This window comes from Hydractinia symbiolongicarpus, chromosome 5 (genome assembly GCF_029227915.1).
Source record: "Hydractinia symbiolongicarpus strain clone_291-10 chromosome 5, HSymV2.1, whole genome shotgun sequence".
Taxonomy (NCBI): Eukaryota; Metazoa; Cnidaria; class Hydrozoa; order Anthoathecata; family Hydractiniidae; genus Hydractinia; species Hydractinia symbiolongicarpus.
Window position 1 is genome coordinate 20,905,499 of NC_079879.1, and position 22,870 is coordinate 20,928,368.

At 32.6% G+C, this 22,870-nt stretch overlaps 3 protein-coding genes across 6 annotated transcripts in view; all 3 read left to right on the forward strand.

Annotated features, from left to right (window-relative positions):
- LOC130645277 (tudor domain-containing protein 1-like) overlaps nt 1–12,453 on the forward strand; it is a 36,123-nt gene extending 23,670 nt beyond the window's left edge. For all 4 annotated transcript variants that reach the window (XM_057451209.1, XM_057451208.1, XM_057451206.1 and 1 more), the window contains 20 exons: nt 1,772–1,940; nt 2,516–2,600; nt 2,680–2,751; nt 2,828–2,987; nt 3,127–3,239; nt 3,433–3,526; nt 3,609–3,668; nt 3,989–4,104; nt 4,206–4,268; nt 4,347–4,401; nt 4,508–4,622; nt 4,981–5,258; nt 6,617–6,786; nt 8,008–8,127; nt 8,225–8,311; nt 8,661–9,213; nt 9,962–10,097; nt 10,332–10,512; nt 11,164–11,334; nt 12,207–12,453. In XM_057451209.1, the coding sequence (XP_057307192.1) occupies nt 1,772–1,940; nt 2,516–2,600; nt 2,680–2,751; nt 2,828–2,987; nt 3,127–3,239; nt 3,433–3,526; nt 3,609–3,668; nt 3,989–4,104; nt 4,206–4,268; nt 4,347–4,401; nt 4,508–4,622; nt 4,981–5,258; nt 6,617–6,786; nt 8,008–8,127; nt 8,225–8,311; nt 8,661–9,213; nt 9,962–10,097; nt 10,332–10,512; nt 11,164–11,334 (2,798 nt within the window). In that variant the 3' untranslated portion in view covers nt 12,207–12,453. The remainder of the gene's footprint in view (nt 1–1,771; nt 1,941–2,515; nt 2,601–2,679; nt 2,752–2,827; nt 2,988–3,126; nt 3,240–3,432; nt 3,527–3,608; nt 3,669–3,988; nt 4,105–4,205; nt 4,269–4,346; nt 4,402–4,507; nt 4,623–4,980; nt 5,259–6,616; nt 6,787–8,007; nt 8,128–8,224; nt 8,312–8,660; nt 9,214–9,961; nt 10,098–10,331; nt 10,513–11,163; nt 11,335–12,206) is intronic.
- Nucleotides 12,454–12,606: 153 nt separating this feature from the next.
- LOC130645279 (glutathionyl-hydroquinone reductase YqjG-like) lies at nt 12,607–20,911 on the forward strand. Its single transcript, XM_057451216.1, has 6 exons — nt 12,607–12,919; nt 13,093–13,470; nt 15,099–15,192; nt 15,382–15,498; nt 16,519–16,635; nt 19,961–20,911. The coding sequence occupies exons 1-6, from the start codon at nt 12,798–12,800 to the stop codon at nt 20,057–20,059; spliced, it is 927 nt and encodes a 308-aa protein (XP_057307199.1). The 5' UTR covers nt 12,607–12,797; the 3' UTR covers nt 20,060–20,911.
- On the forward strand, nt 18,677–19,345 carry LOC130645280 (proteasome assembly chaperone 3-like). Its single transcript, XM_057451217.1, has one exon. The coding sequence runs from the start codon at nt 18,714–18,716 to the stop codon at nt 19,107–19,109; it is 396 nt and encodes a 131-aa protein (XP_057307200.1). The 5' UTR covers nt 18,677–18,713; the 3' UTR covers nt 19,110–19,345.
- Nucleotides 20,912–22,870: the final 1,959 nt, after the last annotated feature.

A 22,870-nucleotide genomic window follows, 5' to 3' on the forward strand; every position in this document is an offset into this window, starting at 1 on the left:
TCAAAGGTTTATCGCATTCTTTGTTCGACGAATCTTTGCTTTCACTGGAACTTTCTAAGTCATTTAACATTTTTCTTTGACTTGCAGAAACAGAACAGGATGGCACAGAAGAGGATCGGAGTTTACTTTGATTTTTAATCAATCTCCTTTTTGCTGGAGAATTATTTTTTTTATATTTTTCTTTTTTTGTTTTTTTGAAGACAAGAACAGCGTATTACGATAACTTGACATTTTTAGAAATGAAAGGTTTGAGGTGTTTTTTTTCCAGATGGTCATTTCTTTTTGGAAAGGACATATAAAAGATTTTTTTTATTTTGAAAAATTATACTCAAGAGCATGAAAATGTAACTCCTATTCAATTTGAGGTGTGAAAATCTGAAAAAAAGTTACTTATTCGGATAAAATCAATATTTCATTTCGAAAAATAAATAAATAGTTTCACCATTGGAAAGATCGTCGTTTTTTTAGTATAAATGGCTAATAAAAAAAATTCGATTTTTTTGATACAATAAAGGTATACCGTCACCTTAACTATAATACGAAAAGGGAAGTCGATTTTCCTAGAGTGCATTACATAGAAAAAGGTCTGCCATCATAAACACAATGAAACAAAGGTAGTATTTTTTTCGTTTTTTCAACACAGACAAAAGCCTAAAGTAGTCACTACTGGTGCTGGACTCTAATATAGAAACAACAAATGTGATCACTTGTAGCAGCTAAATTCAATAGTAGCAGTGCTCTGTCTTCATATTTAGTCCATGTTGTGTGTTTTTTGTTGTGGTTCGTTGTGTGACAAAAATCAAATGAAAACAATTTTTAAAACGAAAATAATTGTTTTGCAAATGTATTTTTTTTTTAATCGGGAAGAGCTCAAATCTGAAATAATCATTTTAGGGAGGATATTTTAAAATAGTTTTAGTGGTAGTGGACAAAAGTAAACAATAAAATAAGTGAACAACGTCATGTTAGTGTCTACCTTCTAACACATACTGCGCGATTATGCATCCAAGCGACACAATGTACACTGAAACAGAAATGCACACACACAAACCTAGTGTCAAGCAAATTTTTATTGGTTGAAATCATAAAATTACGTCATTAAACACTGCAGCACTTACAGCGCCCTCCAAAAAATCAAAATGGTTTTGACTTTTAAAACGATCAGCTCGTGCAAAAGCGCTCTTGAATATTGCACAATATTGAGCATTTTAATGAGTGCGCCTTAAACCAACATGTTAAAGAATTGAAGTGGAATTTGACCTTAAGATATCAATTAAAATTTGTTTCAAAAGGTGTCCTGATGCTCAAATTCGACAGGTGATAATTAACATTTATAACTTTAAAGCCAAAAACATGGTAACGGCTGGTGACATCAGGCTAATACACTCTTGTGTAAACAGAGGAGTGTTATGAAATATCCAAAACTTGTTAATAAAAAAATTGCCATCAAGTTAACAGAAATACATGCGGAATTAGATGTACAGTTTCAGTTTATTAGCTAGCCATAGCAGATAATAAATTAAATGAATCAGCTAAAAATGATGAATTGTATAAGTTTGATAAAAAATGTTCCTTAACTATTTAATAATGGTTTGCTTTCATTCTTGTCTTCATTTTAAGCTGCCATTTTCTTATGGTACATGCAACTAAGATGGCTAAACTAATTACAATGTGTCAACAATAAGGCGTGTACCTACTTTCATAGTTCAAACAACCAAGGCTGTGTGGAGAAGCACAGGATTAAATTCTGTTCAATTCTAATACATTTTAGGTCAACTTCTTTGTGCACAATTTCTTGCTGACAACAACTGGTACAGGGCAAGAGTCATCAATGTCACATCGAATGTATGTCCAGATATTATCCCCACTTGGCAGAATGGTTTATGCATTAAAGTACTTTATATTGATTATGGCAATACAGAGTGGTTACCATTAAATAGGTATTTGTTACGTAACCGTTTGTAATGCTAGTGGCAATATTTTTTTGTATCTCATGCAATGAAATTAAAACACTTTTTTATCTGTTCCTTATGGTAGAATAAGTGGTTGGTAAAAACTTGTTTCCATATTAACTGCATTTCCACGCAAGACATCACAAAGCAACCCGTTCTAATTTTAATATTAAGTATTCCTGCTGTTGGAACAATATCAGACACTTTCATAAAAGTTAACAGCCACTTTTAATTGTCTATCTTGAAACAAATTTTAAATTATATATACAATTTTCTTTCTTTTTTCTTTTCAATTTGCATTTTGTGAATTTCATTTTGCAAATTTCAAATTACAGCACAATGGAAGTTGAGCTTTTTGCACCATAGCGAAAATGCAGTCAAATGGAAACGATCCTTAAGTCTCACAGTCTAACCTTGACCTACCTGTAATTTCCAAAAGAATTGCTACAATATCTCACAATTATAATTTCAAGCAAGTTATTAACTAAAAAAATGTTAAAAAATTTTTTTACATTGCAATGTCAGCTTTAATTCTTTTTATTTGCAAATTGTTTTGTTTTTAGATTAAGGCAAATAAAAAATCAGTTCTTGGAAATACCTGAAATGGCAGTGTCATGTTCATTGACAGATATTGTGCCACCATTTAAGGTTTGTTTTGTTTTTCTTATTTACTTCATAATGATTGGGTAGTTTTTTATTTTTTTTTATTTTGAATTTTAATACATAGGAAGTAGCGTGGCCTGAAAGGTCCATTAAAGCATTCACTTCAATAACCGGAAATCAACCTTTATTGATGAATGTAAGTATGTTGACTTTGGCTTTCATTTTATACAAGCTATCATTATTTTCTCACAATCTCCTTTATTTCAATACAGGTCAGAGGTAGAAGTTCTGGCAAATTGTATGTCGACCTAAGAAAACCGGAAGGCGACGAGGAGGCAGCTTTAGAAGATGATCGTCCCATCTCTGTGCGAGATGCGCTTGTATTTCTTGAAGTTGCAGTTTTCTTTTCACCAGCTTCACAGCCAAATGCAGGTGTGTATGTACTTGATATAACCGTTTTTACGTTATCCACATTTGTTTCTTATCCTCCATAGATTTAAACTGATCTGTTTTTGTCGTTTATTCTCAGTTTTTTATCATTTAGTATAAATTTCGTGTTAATGGTTTTTAGATGTACACCGCACGTCAAGACATTACATAGATCCGAACCCTCTTGAAAAAGATGCATTTGTAGATGTCACTGTAACCCATGTCGAAAACCCTCACCATTTATTTATTCAAAGGGTAAAACATTTGTGGGTTTTTAAAAATCTCTATAGTTTTGAGCATAGCTTTGTTAAAAATAATTACATTTGAAGACGATTTGTGCATGAAATAACACCATTCACTCGAAAAGCTGCATAAAAATAAATATTTTACATTTCTTGTATCTAAATTATGCACTTTTTAAATCCTGTTGTATTGTTTTATTATTAAGCTTGATTCGAGTATTTTGGATGAGCAAAAACATCTCTGCAAACTTTACACTGGTAGGAACAAAAAGGTCTGGCAAATCGACTGGCCATACAAAGGTGAGTTATATATGTACATGCCTTTAACGAAGTGCTTGTTTTAGTGTCATCGAAGTATATTTTTCTTAATGCAATATTTTAGATCTTGTCTGTGCAGCCAAATTCTCTGTTGATCAATCTTGGTATCGAGCTGTTGTTCGAAGTAGGTTTTCGGTCTTAAATTTTGTTTAAAAGACTACAGCTATGTTCTTTCTACCGCCTTGATGACTAGTAAAAAAACAAACAAATGTAGCGCTATAGATTTTATGTCTTTTTTACTTACTTAGATGTATATGCTATAAAATAATAAAAGTTGACAAAAATATGTTATCAGCGAAATTTGTAAAACTGGCTACTTGCTAACGGTAGGAATATATGCAAAATAATGTTAATGATCTGTACTGTCATTTTTTTGATTCAACACTAGATGGAAGAATAGATAAAATGTCGAGCCATTTTAAATGCTTTTTGATTTTGTTTTAGAGGTTCACTTGGATGATTCTGTAGATGTCCAGTTTGTTGATTATGGCAACATAGAGAACTTAAAGTTTGATGACGTGAAGAAGATTCCACAAATGTATCTGGCATTGCCAAAGCAGGTAGTTTCATTAATGTATTTGCAAAAAAATAATTGATTTCCTGTGTTGATTTTCTGTGCAGCATAGATGCATGTGGCCAGTCTGTTTACTTGATGTTTTAGTGCTGGCCTGTAAAGCTACATAATGTCGATATGTTGGACGCTGAAGATGAATGGAACACAGGTGTAAGTCAAATCTATCACATCGGCTCTAACCTAAGGGTTTTTCATGCAGAAGCTTAATTGATATTTTCTTGTTTTTAGGCAAAGTTATTATTGGAGGAATTTCTGAACAAACCATTTGTGACAGTTGTTAAAGGTTAGACTATAATTATGTTCTGTTAATTACAATTTTTATATTTTTGTGATCCAACGGTACAGCATTTAAGACTCCCTGTGAGCTTTCACTATAAAATTCCTTCTAGACATAGACGTGAATGGAATAGCTAGTATTGAGCTGTTCGACACGTCCACCAATGAAGATGTTAACATAAATCATTTGCTTATCAGAAAAGGTCTTGTAAAAGGATTGGGCGAAAGGTATCCGTTTCATTGTTTGCAATTCATGAATTCATTTCACAACAAGAAAATTGTTTATCTGGACTTTTTTGAACTAACATAGTGAAAATATAAAATCAGACCCAGCGGCAGTTTTGTCGTTGTTCGTGGTTCGGTTCAATCATTAAAACCTGTGGTTATGAAACTTTTTGGAGATCAAGCAATTTTTCAATTTGTTTTTTCAAGTTTTAATAATTACTAACCCGAAATAATATTTAATTCTTATAACACACCCACTCATCCTGATTCGAGTCATCTGTGTTTTTCTTCTGTGCTTTTTTTTAAATTTATTTAAAGTAACATTCTTTACAGTATGTGCAGTTTCTCTTTTTGCTTTCAGTGCTGAACTGGCATACAATGTAGAAGAAAAGAATATACAGATGGTTTCGCCGACTGATACTGCTGTACCTTCAAATCAAATGACTACAAGCGAAAACAGTGTTTCGCCATTGCTTTCACCTTCAAAGTGTAATGATAAACAGAAAGCGAGGTCGTCGAATAGAGTTGACGTTGTTAGACATTATTTACCAGCAGTCTTACCAAGAAAGAATGAATTTTCAGCGACTGGTGTATATGTTGATGATGACGGCCTTATTTACATGCATACTTTTGGAAGTGGTAAGGTTTTCATTCAATTCTTCGCTTTCTGTATGAACTTATAATTGTTAGATTCAGAATGTTACCTATCGAGAGAAAGATATTTTTCCCCTAGTAAATTTACTTTACTATAGTGACACTCCAACAATATGGGAATATATTAACAAAAATTATAACAGCTTTATGATTTGTAAAATCTATTTTTATTCTATAGAAGTCATAGCAGCCATACTTACGGAAAGTGGAGTATTATTTTTCACAACTTCAACGTTCATCTTTATTATTAGCTTCTTTTCAAAATTCAATGCAATGGTTACACCTTTTATAATTCTACTCTTAACTCCATCTCAAACGAAACACTCACTTTTGTTAACCTCTTAACGTTCTTTATCACTTCAATTAGTGATAAATTTCTCCATCTTTACCAGACCAGAAACTGTCTCTCATTCCTTATTCCAGAGTCTCTAACAGCATGTAGTGTGAGTCAGGTTTCCAAGTCATGAAAGTTATATGTAAAGTTTATACCTTATATTCTTCTATTTTTTCTTGGTGAGGGCATTCCATTGCATAATGTTTTGTTGAACTGCAACTCATTACTCGACGATCACTGTTTTTTTGAATTGCTACTTCTCTTGTTTTTCTATATTTGAAAGATACCTTTCCATTTCAAAAACCGCCTGTTCTTTTTCTTCTTTTCCGAAGAATAACACTTCCTTGTTTCGCAAGATTTTCGATAGAATCTACTAACATATTTTGCAATTTTGTCTTCATATATATGCATATTCTAACTTTTATGTAGCTCGAGCTACTTTTTGTACGAGAAAGAAAGCTTGGGCGAAATAATGGCACTTGCTAAATACTTGTACTGTGGAATGAAGTACTATCTATTGATTACAACTTGTCATTAAGTACCACATCCTGTTTACATATTCTGATAAAGTTTTTAAAGTATTCTTCATCTTTATCTACGAAAAGTAATACCCACAAAAAATCATAAAACCCAAAACTCCGCAAAATTTAAACCCTGAAGGAAAGAAAGGAAGATTTTAACCACTTGTAGAATTATTGAAATGTGTGGTCAAAGCCTCGTCATTATTGGGTATATTCCTGTAATGAATATACCCAATAATTTTGAGGAAAGGCTCTTTTTAAAAAAAAATGTTTCATAACAATTTATGTCATTCCTTCAATTTATTTGCATACAATCAGCTGCAAAAATTAAGTACCTGCGAGAATTAGTACCGCTAAAATATATAGGAAATAGAAAAACAAGCAATCATTATTTTGTCCCAGATTTAACTAAAAATTACTTCCTTTTTTTTTACTAGCTAACTGTTTAATTTTCTTAAGCCTTTTTAAAATGTAATATTTTTTTCCAGATGAGTTGCTAAATGGAATAATGGCAGATTTAAATAATTCAAAATTCAAAGTACATCCGAAATCCACCGCAGAACTATCAATAGGCCAAGCATGTGTAGGGAAGTATTCATTAGATGGTTGGTGGTATCGCGTTGAAATACTTGCTATCATAGACGAATTCAGGGTAAAGGTGAGTACATACATTTTGGTTCTGGTCTACAAATTATTTTTCAGATTTATCAGTCATGTAACGTTTGTTTTCAAAGTAGTATTTTTTATTTTATAAGTCACTGTCTAAAAAATAAATAGTTGACGCTCGATATTTTAAATATCAGGGGACCGACGAAAAAATTCAGAGTATCGAAAGTTTGAGATTTCCCAGTTAACGTTTTTACCACGAGCTTCTGCTTGGTAGCCATTTTTGAAATAAGGAGGATTTCGAAAATTCCAAATTGTAAAAATTCGAAAGTCTCTTTTGTATCAATAGAATTTTTTATAAAATGCAATTTTTTTGTTCAAAAATAAAGAAAAATGTCGAGATAACGTGATAAAATGAGCTGAAGAGACCGGAAGAAAGTTTAAGGCAGCGAAAGTTCGAGATATCCATTATTAAAATTACGTATTAATCAGAAAAGACTTTTGGTAAAATCTTCATTATCAAAGAAAGTATAGGTGGCTTACTCATGAATAATATTTGAAACGTGTTTTTATTTATCCCAAGAACTGTGTATTTAAAATCCGAAAACATTAGGAAATCGGGTCAATCATTTCTTAATAAAGTTATGTTGCAAAAGCTAGAACCGTAATCTTAAGGGAAAGTATTATAATACTCAATTTCTGAGTTCTTCTAAAAAGGCCTGTGCAGTTGAAAAATCGATAAATCTAATACCAGACAGTTTCTAGCAAAAATAGTACGTAAAGTTTTTTGTATAAGCAATACGAAGCTGAAATCCTTTAAAAATAAAACGCCTTGTGAGAAGAAAACAACAATTATCGGGATTATAAATATAATATTTTATTTTTATTTTTTTATATTGTAATATTAAAATACTTTTTTTTTACCAGTCGGTATAAACTCAAAAGTAGCATTCAAACAAAATAATGCAATACGCAGAGTTTGTGTTGAAAATTTTGAAGCAACAAAATTTAAATATTTCGATGGAATAATGACGTGTTTATGTGCATGTTTATGTATGCCAAAGAAAGTTACCAGTAGATTATGTCATGCTACCAAAGCAGTCAAAAATTCACCACTTTCAGAAACGTCTTTCATGAAATGTTTAGTGTATACAAAATAAAAAGAATTCTTAGGATTCTGTCCCGAAAAATCATCATGTTCCGATAAGAATGTGGTAACAGATACAATATTGAAGTCAAATATACTTCCTGATATGCTGTTTTTATTTCATAGGTTGCGTTTGTTGATTTTGGAAACAGTGAAGAAACAACAGTTAACAATTTGTGTGATGAAGGGAAACACATGGATGCACCTGCGCAGTGTATCTGCGTCAAGTTAGCTAACATAACTCCTGTATGCTGTTCTGCTTGCTTGAAGATGAATTGCTGCTTTTAAAAGCACAATGAGGATTGCTGGTAAAAATAATTTAATCCTTTGTTTTCTTGTTTAGAACTCAGAGGATGGACGTTGGTCTAAGCAAGCTATCGCCTTTTTAAGACGAAAGCTTGATGGCCACAACTTTTTTGTTAAAATGCAGGTCAGTGTTTTTGTTTTCTCTTACTTTTTTTTCATGCTGGACGTTACTAAGTTATTAAAAAAGATTGCGTGTATTTAATTTTGTGAATTAAAATTAATAATGTTTTTTAGTATATTTTTCGTTTTAATTTATTTTCTTGTCCGGATAGAGTGAATTTTAAATTTAGAGAAGCTGGTAAGCAAAAAAGGTGAAAAAATGCCATGAATAAAAGATAATTATTGACGTGCTAAAAAACAGACAAATAGAACCACGGAAGTTTGTAGCTTGTGAAATTTTGTGCTAATTAAATAATTTAGCCATTTGCTTTTTGCTCTTTCCAACCTTTATTTTTGTCATCTTGGCTTGTTAGGATGTTGATAATAAAATCTCTCCTTACGAAGTGCAAATCAAACTGCAAGACAAAACGGACATTGGAAAAGAATTGTTATCCTTATCCCATGCCATCCAATCAACTGGAGAAATGGATAATATAAACAGTTTCGTTAAAATTCTACAAGCAGCTGACGATTCAGAACTTAACGGGGACGTTGCGAAGTCGGGGACTGAAAGCTCCGAAGAAACGTTATTGGATGACTTACCAAATCTTCAACAAGTTTTACCTGTGCTCTCACCAACAGTTCAAGCCATTCACCATTCTGCTTATTTATGGTACACAGAGCAGCAGTTACCTAAACAAGGAGTCCTCTTCGACGTACAGGTAACACAGGTTAATCAGCCTGATCTCGTGTATATACAGCGTAATCCGCCGAATGAAGATGAAGAATTGTTTGCTGACGACTCATCTGATCAAACTGCAGCGAACGCTTATGCGGAAATCGAACAGCTTTACGCTGTTTCAGATTTGATTAATTCGAAAGAGTATTTAAATAAAAGCTCCCCTGCGCTCCCAGAACTTCAAATTGGTTAGTTACTTTTATCCTTTACTCTATCATGACTTTTTCTTTTTTTTGTCTTTTTAGTAGATATAAATCGCATTATAACGCGATTTATAGGCTTCAAATTGACGTTTTTTGGTTATTTTAGATCGAAATAGGCCAATGCTTTGCAAGGACGTTTTATCACCCTTTTAGAAAGAAATAAGGCAATTTTTAAGCTTTGCAGGTCGCTTTCTCGTCATATTACAACGATATACGGTAATTTTTCATCTACGAAGGGACATTTCAAGTATTACATGTTTTCGGCGTTTAAACAACGTACGGCGATTTTTAAGCTTCATACGGCCTTGGGTTTGTCACTTTAAAGTAATAACGCCTTCTTTTAACAGCAAAGTTTTGCGAGAGAATTGAAATAAAAATATGCGAAATGTAAATGCTATTAAAACAGTAATGAATCGCGAAAAAGTAAGCACGGGAACTTGCTGTTTTCGAAAGTCGAATTTCTATTTTTGAAACACGAAATACGAATGCCGTAACTTTATAAATAGGAAATACAAATTTCGTAATTTTCAAAATACGCGTGTTTTTGAAAAAAAAAATTTCCGTATTGCGTGTTTCGAAAAGTTCGAAAAACGCAGTGGTCTGTTTTCCTATATAGAATTACATATGATATCATGTGCACAAAAAAGTATACAGTTACAGATTGCAAAACTTCAAGTTTGTTTCTGTGATTTCTGTTGGTCGTTGTAACTGTAATTTAGACTTTTTTCCTAAGGAATGGCTTGTGTTTGTAAGTACTCAGTCGATGATTGGTTTTACCGAGCAAGGATCGAAAGCATCAACAAAGACAACAAAACTGTTGATGTCGTTTTCGTTGATTATGGAAACGCTGAAACCGTCGACGTAAATACGTAAGAACCAAAGACCTCTATTTATCATTACAAACCACGAGTTTGGCCTGTTTCAATCCTTTTGTAGTAAAATGATAAGAGTTCTTTATAAAGTACAAACATTGTTTATTCGCTAAATTTATTATTTATTTTTAAGGATGCAACAATATAACACAACAATTGTGCCTTCCAGACAGCACGAAATGTCATGCAATCTTGTGTTGTTATTATAAACTTGTTTTCTTTTACTTGCAGCATTAAGCCACTGTCCGCAGACTTGATTAACTTGCCTATGCAAGCCAGTCTTGTTTATATTGCTGGTGTGAAGCCTCTTCACAATTCAACATCGACAAAAAACAAAAACAAGTGGTCCAGTGAAGCAAAGAAAAACTTTTTTGTTATGGTCGCCAATAAAAGAATGATAGCGCAAATTGTGGTAAGTTGTAACTGGTGTTAAAATAATTTATTAGGGGATGCGTGGCATTGATGCATTTATTTTAAAGCACCTGGTCTTTTTTTGCATGATAATTCAAATGCGACAATGATAGGCGAATCTCCACTAGACAATTTACACGATGATCGTCAAATATCTTGGGACGACACATGCGCAAAGGGGAAAAAATGTCATCGCTGCAGCGAAAGCATTGGCTGACTAAAATTAGAAATGATCAACGGTCGTCAAGTATTAAGCCAATCAAAAAAGCAGAAAAACAGTAATTAGAAAGCAGAGTGCTTTGAGTGTTAATTAATCATAAAAAATTATTAATAATGTAAGGCAAGTCTTCTTCGGAATCAAGACAAGCAACTCATGTTTACATCAGCCAGAGTAAATTTGAAACAATCGGTTAGAAATTAATTTAACTGCCGTTTGCTTCTCCACTATACTTTATTTTCGTCGCGAATTTTCCGTCGATCCTAAGAAAAATCGTTGTGAAAGTCGTCCCCCTGAGATTCGCCTTTTGACTGAAAAATATACAAGAATGAAATTTATTGTAATTTTGAAGCAGCTGAGCATTTTAATGGCAGTAAGAGGGTTTGGTGTGCGTTTGGTATACCTTGAGTGTTTATTGGATATATTTTGTTGAAGGGAACTTACGAAGGGTTACCGAAGATACATCTCTATGATCGCTGCTTAATGGAAGATTCGGAAACTGGCGAAACGAATGATGTTTTGATTGGAAGTGTTATGGCAGAAAATAAAATTGCTGAGTTCGAGTTAGATGAAATGGAATCTAAGATTGCTCAATGTCCTACCTGAGTAATTTGTTTTCTTTTAGTCTTATTATTGTCTTCTTTGTTTTTTTCTGTTTTGCATTATTCTCTTATTTCCGGAAATACCAGGTATTTGTGTGCAAGTTTAAGGGTACTGTAAGGTTTTTCAGTAGATTTTTATAACCAGAGAACTTTCCCGGAGAGGTCTTTATTTTTCTAAATTACAAAATACCATAAATAAATACCATAATAAAACTCAAATTAATGAATTTATTTTCATTTTGACACAATAAAAAACGCCCCCAAAAAAGCAAGTTCCAGTGACAACAGTACTAAAAACTAAGTTATCACTAAGTTAGTTTTACACGTTTTTTTTTTTTTTTGTAAGAAGACCCATCTTGAAGGAAACCTTCAAATGTTCTTAACTTTTCCAATTCAAAGACTCAAAATGTTCTTAATTTCTCTCTCATTTTCCCATTTTTAAAGTTTAAAGGAGCATTTCACTTCTTGTTACTGAAAAAGCCTGAAATGTTGTTCACATTTTCTAAATGTTGGATCTTTTGAACCATACGTTTTTACAAACTAAAGGTCTTTAAAAAAACGTGTATTACTTTGAGCAGAGAAACTTGGTGTATCCATCCAGTCCATAGTATTTTTAACATTTTAAGCAACCTTCACACCTTGACATATTTTTACGAAATTTTAACTAATTTAGTTGAAGCTTGAGAGAAAAACATTTTCCAATTTTAACTCGTTTTGGAAAGAATTTTACATATTTCTTGATATCATTAGAAATTTTAGAATTTGCCATATAAGAACACGATAAAATAAAATTTTAAGATTTTGCTGAAAAAACAGTTTTACATTTACAATTATATTAACTTGAAAACAAAATATGCAAGTGTCTTGTATTTTCAGGTGCGAGTAATGGCAATCAGCAGTTGGAATGATGAAGAAGTTACGCTATTCCAACTGGACTCTTACAACTTATAACTGTACAAATTGTCTTTTTGTGTTTGTTTCTTCTTGTTGTCGTTGTTTTTTTAGATTTTATGTCCATAAAAAGGATTAGATATATTTTGTACGTTTTTAAACTGACCATGTATATATATTTTTTCGTTTATCGTTAAAGCGGAGCTGTTTAAAAATATTGAGGGATAAAGTTTGTCGTTGTTTCCTTATTTAGAAAGCTACATAAATTGCTGATTAATATTAATTTGGTTTTGTTTTTTTACCTGAAAAGTAAGAACAGAGTGCTTTTTAAATTAAAATTGTGCCATATTGATGAAATCAGCCATGACTTATTATTTGCTTCGTTTTTTTTTTCTTCCAATTTATTGTATTAATTATTATCATTTTATCTCTGATTCCTTTATATAATTTTTCAAGATTTAATTCCTCTTTTTTTGAATTAGTCATAGTAAACTTTGTCGGAAATATGTTTGTAGAAAAGCTCAGTTACTAGCATATAATTTCATTAAATTTTCTGTACTCATTATATGCAACAGAATGACAGAACAGGAAATTAAAGATATCCTTGATACAGTGAGTGCGGATGGTAGTAGCGGCTATAAAGCAGAGAAGGGAAGATATCATTTGTACGTTGGACATGGTTGCCCATTTGCTTTTAGGTAAGTGCTTGTTCACAGTGAGTGACAGAGTATAGAATGAAACTTTACGAGGCCATTAGAACTTTAAATATCAGAAAATGCACTCATTTTGTATGAATATGAAGGAGTTCTGACTTTTGTCAATAGTAATATATGTTTCATCTGCAAGCTTTGGTTTTTAATCACCATTTTAGAACCACAGTAGCTCGTGTATTGAAAGGGCTGGAAGATACCATCACAGTTGATGTTGTTGATCCAATAAAAAAAGATCTTGACAAGGGTTGGAACTTCTCTCCTGAAAAGGCTAACTGTACCGCTGACACGGTGTGTGGCAAAATGTATTTAAGAGATGTTTATATGCTGTCTCACCCAAATTACACAGGAAAAATATCTGTGCCTGTTTTGTTTGACAAAAATACAAAGAAAATAGTTAGCACTGACTCAGCAGCAATTTTAAGAATGATAAATAACGAATTTAACGAGTTTTGTGCGACGGAGGAACAAGCAAAACTTGACTTATATCCGAAAGAAAAAAGAGATGAAATAGAAGAATTGAAAAAGTGGATTATACCGTAAGTCTTTATTTGTCTTTGGACACAATGTTTTTTGTAAAGGAAGGGGAGTGGGGAGGGGGGGAGGGGAGGGGCGAGGGGGAGGTTTACTGCACTAAGACGACAAGTGTTGATCAGTAGGTAGGCGCTTACCTGTTTATTAACATGGTACAAACTTCAGTTAAAGCATGAAGAAAAAAAACTAGGCACCTCAACACAATTAATCGCATGGATTTTAGGTGACCACACCATATGGTTCAGCATGTTTTATGTTTGATAATGTTTGATACAAAAATGTTATGGTTCAATATAAGTCAGAATTTATACTCTAAATAAAAGTTAAACCAGGCTACAAACCGTGGCTAATTATTTCAAAGCAAAAATTAAGAAGACTTCGACCATGACAATAATACCACCAAACAACATGTCGGATTAAGTTTAAAATTTATACACCGATTCAATGATGCTGAATATGACCTTAAAGTTAAAACATCAAAATTCTAAAATAATGAAAAAGCATGTAACTCGGTAAGCGTACATTAAATAGCTTTTTTAGCAAACTCGAATATAAATTAAAGTTAAGTACTTGCGACACACAAAAAGCCTTTGTGCTAGCCAAATCGCTTTATTTCGTTACAATCGTCTGTTTAATGAGAGCATATTTGTTTATTTGTTTTGTCTGACAAAAAATTGCATTTCCTCATTTGCCTTAATGGAATCAAATTTTCGCGATTTCGCTAATCAAAATTTTGCAATTTTGCGAGAAGTTAATGTTGCGAGTGAATAGTTCCGATAAATTTTGTGAGAATATTTTTTCGCCAATGGCCAATTACTAGGATGTGAAGAAGCGTGTTGATAAGAAGGGGATTGGAAAGCCTTGTGAAATAACGATCAAAATGAAGCAACCCTTTTAGAAAGGTATGAATTGCTCTAAAACGATTTTTGCGTTGCACTAATTACAGCTATGAGATGTTTGCTAGATGTCTAAGAGAAAATGTCTGATTAAAAACCGACTTCGAATCAAAGAAATTCCGATGTGAAGATACAGAAACCAAAACAAACAAGCAAGAAACAATTCAATTTACAACCTCATTGTCAGTTTCCTTGATTAGTGTATTTTCCTACTTTTACAGTACAAAATTTCATTTGCAAAATTGTCTTTACCCTGATATGATGGAGACATGACGAAGGATTGTCACTACACGACCATGCCTCAAAATCATGGCGCAGGCGGGGTCAAATTTAGCGAATAGCGGAATTGACAAAAATTTGCGAAAAATTTTTTTTTACAGTGACAATCACAGCATTTCGCAAAAAGCTCAAAATTTTGCGAAACTGCAAATTTTTGAAATTTAATTCTCGGAAAATTTTGTCCATTAAGGTGCGAGCATTTTAAATCCAAAATGATGGTTGTATTGTTACGAAACGATAAAGTAATTTATCCACAAGAAAATCTCTTGGTCTGCATCCCATTCTAGTATAGGCAGACCAGACCAGACAGAAGTATTGGTTCTTTTAGTAGCAGGCTTATCCCGGTTTATTTTAATATTCCTTTAAAAAATAAAATTATCTCAGTATTATCTTCAGTTGAGAGATCAATAACGTACTTAGTGGTCTCACTTTATCTGCGCCCGCGTCACTTTTTGTAGATCAGTTGTCTTCAATGTTTATGCTGTTGCGCTGGCAAAGACTCAAGAAGTTTATGATGAAAAAGTTACTAATTTGTTTAACAATCTAGATAAGGTAAGTACAATTTTTGCAGCACAATCAGATTTTTTCGCTACTCAAAGTAATTATTAATAAATTTTTAATAATTACTGCGTTATTCTTTGTTGTTTTGCAGCTTTTACATCAGTGATAAACACAGTCAAGACCTATGCGTGCGTGCGTGCGTGCATTTGCCTTTAACCATTTTGATATGTTACTGTTTAGATAGATACTATTTTGGCACAAAAACGATTCTTAACTGGCTCAAATATCACAGAAATAGATGTTTTCTTGTTTGCAACGTTACTCCGCTTCGACCCAGTATATTATTCCCTGTTTAAGGTTTGAATTTTTTAATTCGGTTTTACCTTAAGTCATGATTTTTAATTTGCAAATGAAATTGATTGCGTATACTACTGTGGTGTAACCAAATCATGGAATGTGTCTTAGAAATATGCAACTACAGTTGAAAAAAAAGAGAGCATATCCTCCATAAGCGGGTATGCCATGTAAGCCCTTATATATTTTTCATGATCTGATTCGTCTAACTTTAAAACAAATATAAAGCAAGTTGCTGCGTACATCAAAACCGTTTAGGCTATTATATATAAAAAGTCGCTCCCGCGAGGCGTTATTAAAATTGTTCGTTTACATCATTTTCATAAAAATTGAGCAACTATGATTTCACTTGAAAAGATCTAGCTAGTTACCTAACCTACCTCCACGTCCAAAAGAGAAGTGAAAGTTAAGAAATGCTATTTATATAAACAGGGTGACCACTCCTCCTTAATTTCCTTAAATAACCTTAGAAAAAGAAAATCTCCTTAAAAGTACTTAAATATACTTAAAAAATCGAAATTTTAGATATTCTCCTTAATTTCTCTTTATTTCTTATTTTTCTGATCGTAGCGTTTTTCATGGATTTTTCATCACCAGTAAAATAAGACATATATCTCTGTTACCTGAAATCCTAGATTTTCTATCTTGCAGGGCATAATTCATGTGTGTATTTGTATAATATGTATAATTTTCTTACCGTAGAACATAGAATGTAACATTAGGGACAGAGAACTAAAATTGGTTTTCTCCTTATTTTTTTTATTTACTTATTCTCGTTCGCAGCAAAATATCCCTACAATATGTCAATTTTTCTCCTTACCTTAGTATCCTTACTTTTGTTCTCATTTTATTAGTGGTCACCCTGATAAATTTGTTTCTGAACTAACCGCCCTTCATATATCTTTATTGTTCGAGCTTTCAACCAAACCTAGATCGTCTGTGTTCCACATCTAACAACGTTTTCGACTAAGTCAATTTTTTGTGTAGTTCTATCTTCTTTTGATTTTGTATTTAATTTGTTAGTGTAACAAAAAAATGATGATGGACTATCCAAATATTTGGCCGTATCTGAGAGATCTATTCCAGACTGGAGATATTGCTTCTACTGTTAACTTTGAACATATCAAAGCCATTTACTACGTAAGTTCTATGTTTAAACTGCTTATATTGTCACAATGTTGTGCTACATAAATCGTAGACTTAGCCTAAATTGAAGTCACCCCCTTTTTTATTTGACCCGAATAGTTTAAAAAGTAAAAAAAAAAATTAAGTTTGTTCCTGCTTGTTGTGCTATTTTCTTAAACTAGCTGTGTGGTGCGAATGAATTCGCTGTTTTTACAAATCAATTTTTTTACAAGAATGACGTTTAAAAGGTTACGAATGAACGTTTGAACCTAGCTCAATGGTCATCTCAAAATTTTTAATCAGAAATTTAATAATAACCAGTTCCCACTATTGGATTTTTATAATCTTGAGTGATTTTGGAAAATAGAAGATGGAAGACAATAATGTAAAAAGCTATTTCAGTTTGAATATTTTATTGGCGTCGGCACAGATCCGCCCATTTTCAAATTTTTTTTCTCGAATCTTAGCAATTTTGGAATTGCTTCCATTTTGTAAAGATGGTCAAAAATTGTATAGAATCATGTGTTGTGAACTGTATGAAAAGCGGTTGACGATGACATTAACCCATCGGTCGGGCTAGGCTTAGGAGTTGGCCCAATCATGGTCCCACGCGAGAGATGACGTCAGTTATTTCTATCCGTTTTCAAGTTATTGCCCAGAAATATATGTTACACTGCAATAACTATACTAATCTTTATTACTGTGTTGTCGGCAGTTTAATGTATTTGTGTCATGCGTAATGTCAGAAGATTTAACAAAAGGAAATACAATTTTTAACTTCAAAAGAAGGTGAATACATAACTATATCTTGTCACATGCTTAGCCAGCGAAGCCACAGGTTCCAATTTCTTGTGTTCCGGTGAGGACAAAGTTTTTTGTGAGGTGAATATTTGCCGTTGGTGATGCATCATTATTATATGCATTTATGACCTGATAAAATTGCACTTACCTGTACATTCCAGCAAGAATGTATCTTGTGTCGTATATCTATTAATGTTCCGATTTTTTGTGATTGTCTACCATCAAAGACATCGATAAACTTACAAATGACATGATGTCATCGACTTATTCTTACTTATTTTTAGCTACATATATCTTTAACTGTTTTTAAAAGGATTTTATGAAAAGGAAGTCGTTGTTATCATGTAGAATCTACCGAGGGTTACAACCTCTATACATGTTAACCCCCCCCTCCCCCTCCCGCCCCTTACAATTAAGCTACCAAGAGTGACATATTGCGGTATACATAGTTCATTAAATTTGTTTAGAAGTTTACTATTATATTCAAATCACATTTTTACATAACAGAATTTTTATCATGGAGTTTTCAAAAATTTTTGGATCAGTTTCAAAGATTTTACCTTTATATTACTATAGATATATTTTTGGAAAATATGTAATTATTTTTTTTAGTTGTATGTAATTTAAAAAAGTAAACTATAATTTCAAATTTTGTTGCTATTAATAACTGAAATTTAAATTTTGAAATTTCAGTTATTATGTGGTAATTAAATTAAAAAATATTTACTGATTTTGTTTCCTCCATATTCGTTGTTTTTAAGGTCAAATGGAAATTTCAGGACTTATCATGTCATAGAAAAACCGCACAGTCCTGTGTAAAATTATTGAATTTAGGAATATAATCCAACTTGTATAATTTTTTACAAGATCATTTATATTGAGGCTTTTATGTATTTAGTGAATGTAATTCATTTTCTTTTTCTTTTTTCCTGGTTACAAAGATTCCTAAACTTTTACTGGTCTAGTAGTTAGTAGTTTTCTGATAAACTGCATTATCACCTGTAGGTTGACAGTTTTCTGATGTCATCATTTTTTACGTTGCCTTGGATATTTTAGCAATTGTTACCGTAATTCAAACATCGCAACGCTTTCCTTGCATCCCCTTCTATAGGGATCGCCAGTTTAATTTGCAGTAGCTTAGCCTTCAAGAAAATCTTTCGAGTTTTCCCCTTCCTTTAAACCCAACCATCGGAGGTGTTTAGAACACTTTGAGATCTTTCTCATTTGGTGACAGTGATAGATGTAATTTTTTTTATTAGGTTTTTCTTTTTCAATAGAAATCATAAATAAGTATGGCGGCTTCTAGAAATGCAATCAAAAAGGATGTACAATCAAAGAAAATAACCCGATCTATCAATGGCCACCAAACTGACATTGTGGCACAGAAATTTTCAAACCGAATTTTTATAGTTATATCGCAGTGTGACAGCTTTGGAAGTTTAATTGACATTGCTAGAGACAATCCAGACGACATGAGACCTGAGAATGCTGAAATTGTATGTTCAGTCCATTTTTTAATGGGAATGGAAGACAATGTATGCAAGGCTTTAGCAAGAAAACTAGCCTGTATTGTATTCAGAGATTCAGATTTGCCAATACTTTTGTCCGTAGCCTTAAAAGACAAATCCCTGAAAAGTTTTAAAGACATAATCGAAGCAGTAGAACTGGTAAATGTTTGGGAATTTTGATGTAATACGTGTTGAAATGCAACGCAAAAGGTACTGCTACTGTAACTGGAACACTCACAAGAATTTGTTAATGCAGTTCAATTTCTGTCAAAGTGATATTTTATTTGGACAAACAAAATTTAAACAATTTTGGAAAATTACGTGCTTTGTGCAGTTTTTATAATTTTGTTTAAAAAATTAGTTTATATTGGCTGCATGTAAAAAACATTGATTTCAGAGACTTTGATTTTTCAGTTTGTCTTCAGTCATGACATTTCACCCTTGTCACTCTTGGTAACCTAATTCTGGGGCGGCGGAAGAGGGGGAGGCTTATTGTGAAGGGGGATTGGTAATTTCCTTCAAATCGATAGTTGGGATGGTGTTGGATGGATTTCCATTCAGGTGGTGTTTCTCTAACTAGTGAAAGCAACTCAAAGTTACTTTAAATTACAAGATGCGTTATATTTTTTTGTGAAAAATTTTACACCAAAATTCTCAAAAGTTTATGTTAGCTAGAACATAGAAGGACTGATGCCGTTTTATTTAATTGGTCAAAAAACAAGGAATATAATTTAAGGTCACTGCACATTCTTCTTCTAACAACCTTCGATATAAAACCTGTTTTTGTTGTGAAGGTGGTGCTGTGTCTGTGTTTTAAATATAATTTACTGTGTTAAAAATTTTTCTGCACTATGTTATTTTGCATAAAAATAAAAAATACATTTAAATACAACCAAAAAACTTCGTTTTCTGTAGACAGCCGTATGGCTGTCTACAGAAAACGAAGTTTTTTGGTTCTTGTTCTTGTTCTTTTTTTCTTTTATTTTTTGAGGAACACAGCAAAAGTATAAAATTCAAACGGTTATTTTTAGGGCAGTTACAAGGAGTTCAATCCGTCTTTAATTATCCCTGCTGGTCCAGTCATTGACTTTACTGAAGAAACTGATCGTGCAGAGATTGGAAAAAACTGATACTTACAAAATATTATGCGTAACTTTTTTTCATACAATTGTTTTTTAATTTATTTATTTTTTAAATTTTCTGTTTTTTAGCAATTTAAGGTATTACGAAGAAAACTGTTTCGTCATAAGTAAAATTAATTTTTTGGGAATAAATATTTTTAGTTACTTTTCGCCATATTTGTTATTTCCTTTTGCGTAATATGAAATTCCTTACAAATAGTTGGATGTAAAGTAATTTAGGATAATTTTGCATTTCGCGAATATGTACTTTTGCGAATGACCAAAAGTTAATCTCAATTAAACACTAAATTTTATTTGACACTAAAATAGGCCATTCTTTTCTGGCGTTTTTGCGAATTTTACCTCACAGAATGTCTTTCGCGTTCATGACTCCGCAAACCGATGTTTTTAAAATTTGTTGCCTCCTGAACCTTCACAACTTAAATTTAATACGTTTTTGCACCTAAAGTAACGTTATCACGATATCGTAGAATTACTTAAGCATTGATTCCATAACCTTTTTGTAAAGAAAAAAATTCAAGAGAGTGAGCAGAAACAGTTTCTATAAAATAAAAATAACTATGTTATTACCGTTCACTCGATTAACGGAGAAATTCATTATAATAAGCATTCAAAGTAGCAGATAGGCAATTATATGATACGTTATCCCCGCCCCCCCTTATTTTTTTTACTATGATTACTGGAACAGGGCAAATACACAAATATTTCAATTTTTGTATATTTTATTTTTTTTTTTTTTTTTTTTTTTAACTTTTCATTAACTTTAATAACTATGTATTTTTGACTTAATTTTTCGATGCCATGATATTAATGAGTAAGTTACTTCCAAACCGTATTCAATATCTCCGTTTAATCTACTTTATCCAAAAAAAAATCATATCGTTTGAGTGGAAATATCGTTTGCGTGGGAATATCGTTTGAGTGGAAATATCGTTTGAGTGGAAATATCGTTTGAGTGGGAATATCGTTTGAGTGGAAATATCGTTTGAGTGGAAATATCGTTTGAGTGGGAATATCGTTTGAGTGGGAATATCGTTTGAGTGGGAATATCGTTTGAGTGGAAATATCGTTTGATTGGAAATATCGTTTGATTGGAAATATCGTTTGAGTGGAAATATCGTTTGAGTGGAAATATCGTTTGAGTGGGAATATCGTTTGAGTGGGAATATCGTTTGAGTGGAAATATCGTTTGAGTGGGAATATCGTTTGAGTGGGAATATCGTTTGAGTGGAAATATCGTTTGAGTGGAAATATCGTTTGAGTGGAAATATCGTTTGAGTGGGAATATCGTTTGAGTGGGAATATCGTTTGAGTGGGAATATCGTTTGAGTGGAAATATCGTTTGATTGGAAATATCGTTGGAGTGGAAATATCGTTGGAGTGGAAATATCGTTGGAGTGGGAATATCGTTTGAGTGGGAATATCGTTTGAGTGGAAATATCGTTTGATTGGAAATATCGTTTGAGTGGGGATATCGTCTGAGTGGAAATATCGTTTGAGTGGAAATTCACCTTTAATAAAAAATTTTTAAAAGCGTTCACTTTTTTTCTAATAATCAACAAATAAGAAATTAGTGCTGGGATGTTAAAATTGTTACAACTTACAGTGCTTAGATTTGTACTGGAAGCTGATAAAAGCAACCAACCAATAAGCCACTAGTAGTGTGATATTAAATTTTTACAACTTTCAGTGCTCAGCTTTGTACTTCAGTAACTATAAAAAAAGGACTTATTAAGTAACTTTTAGTGCTAAAATTCAATGCTCATTGAAAATAAAATCGCCAAACTGTCATATGGGTCGCACGGCACAGGTCAGGAAGGGGATCAGTGGGTTTTGAATGAGATAAAATTAACTAGAAAAAATAAGACAAAAACGTTTTTTGCGTGCTTTTAAAATGTGAATAAAAGCATCAAATGGTCGATACTGGCTTGCTCCAACATTACTACCTATGTGAACATGCAGGCTAGGTAGACTGACAGATTTTCAAGCAGTAGTAAGGGCTTTCAGTGCACTCTCTCTGGTCAAGTCTCATAAAAATCTGTCTCCACACACGTTAAGGGGTGGAGCTTCTCTTAAAGTGTGAAGGGACCGTTAACAACAACAAAAATGCATCCTTAAATTGTTCTAATCACACGTTGCAGACCATCCCAAAATTAATTCTATTCTATCAAATGTGATTGTCTTAAAAACGCGCTCTGTGAGCTGGAGATAGTACAACCTGTTCAGATTATTTTAAATTTGACTAACTAACCAGACCCTGGACTGCCCACAGAGATACCCGTGTTTTAGCTGGGTGATATGTCTTATTAAAATTGATAAAAATGAAATAGAAAGTAGCCTAGAGGCAGTTGGGTTTAAAAAGTTGTCCAGTTTTTCGGAAAGAACGTCCTGCCTCTTATCCAAAAAAACTGTGTGGAATGAAAATGTCTTGAGTGGACAAATTTCTTGAAATTGTTAGTGCGGGAGCGAAAGTACATTTGGCGACTCGAGGGTAAGAAGGTGTGTTTGTGTAAAATTTTGAATCTAATAAATGCTCTTCTTAAAGGATTCTTTGTGAGGATTTATTTTAAAGATGTAAGCACAATCAGTTAACAAGCAATTCGTTAGCAATGGATAAACGCTAACAAAAGCAAAAACATTTGATCTTATGGCATTTATACTTGTGTATAACTATTTTTTATTTTTTTTGGAAATTCGGCTGCTGTGAATTTGGAGTCAAAAATTGGTGCCTTTGTTTTCCGAAAAATTCGCTAAGCAATTCAGTTAGACTGGAGCCAAACCTTTGGATTCTTGTAAGAA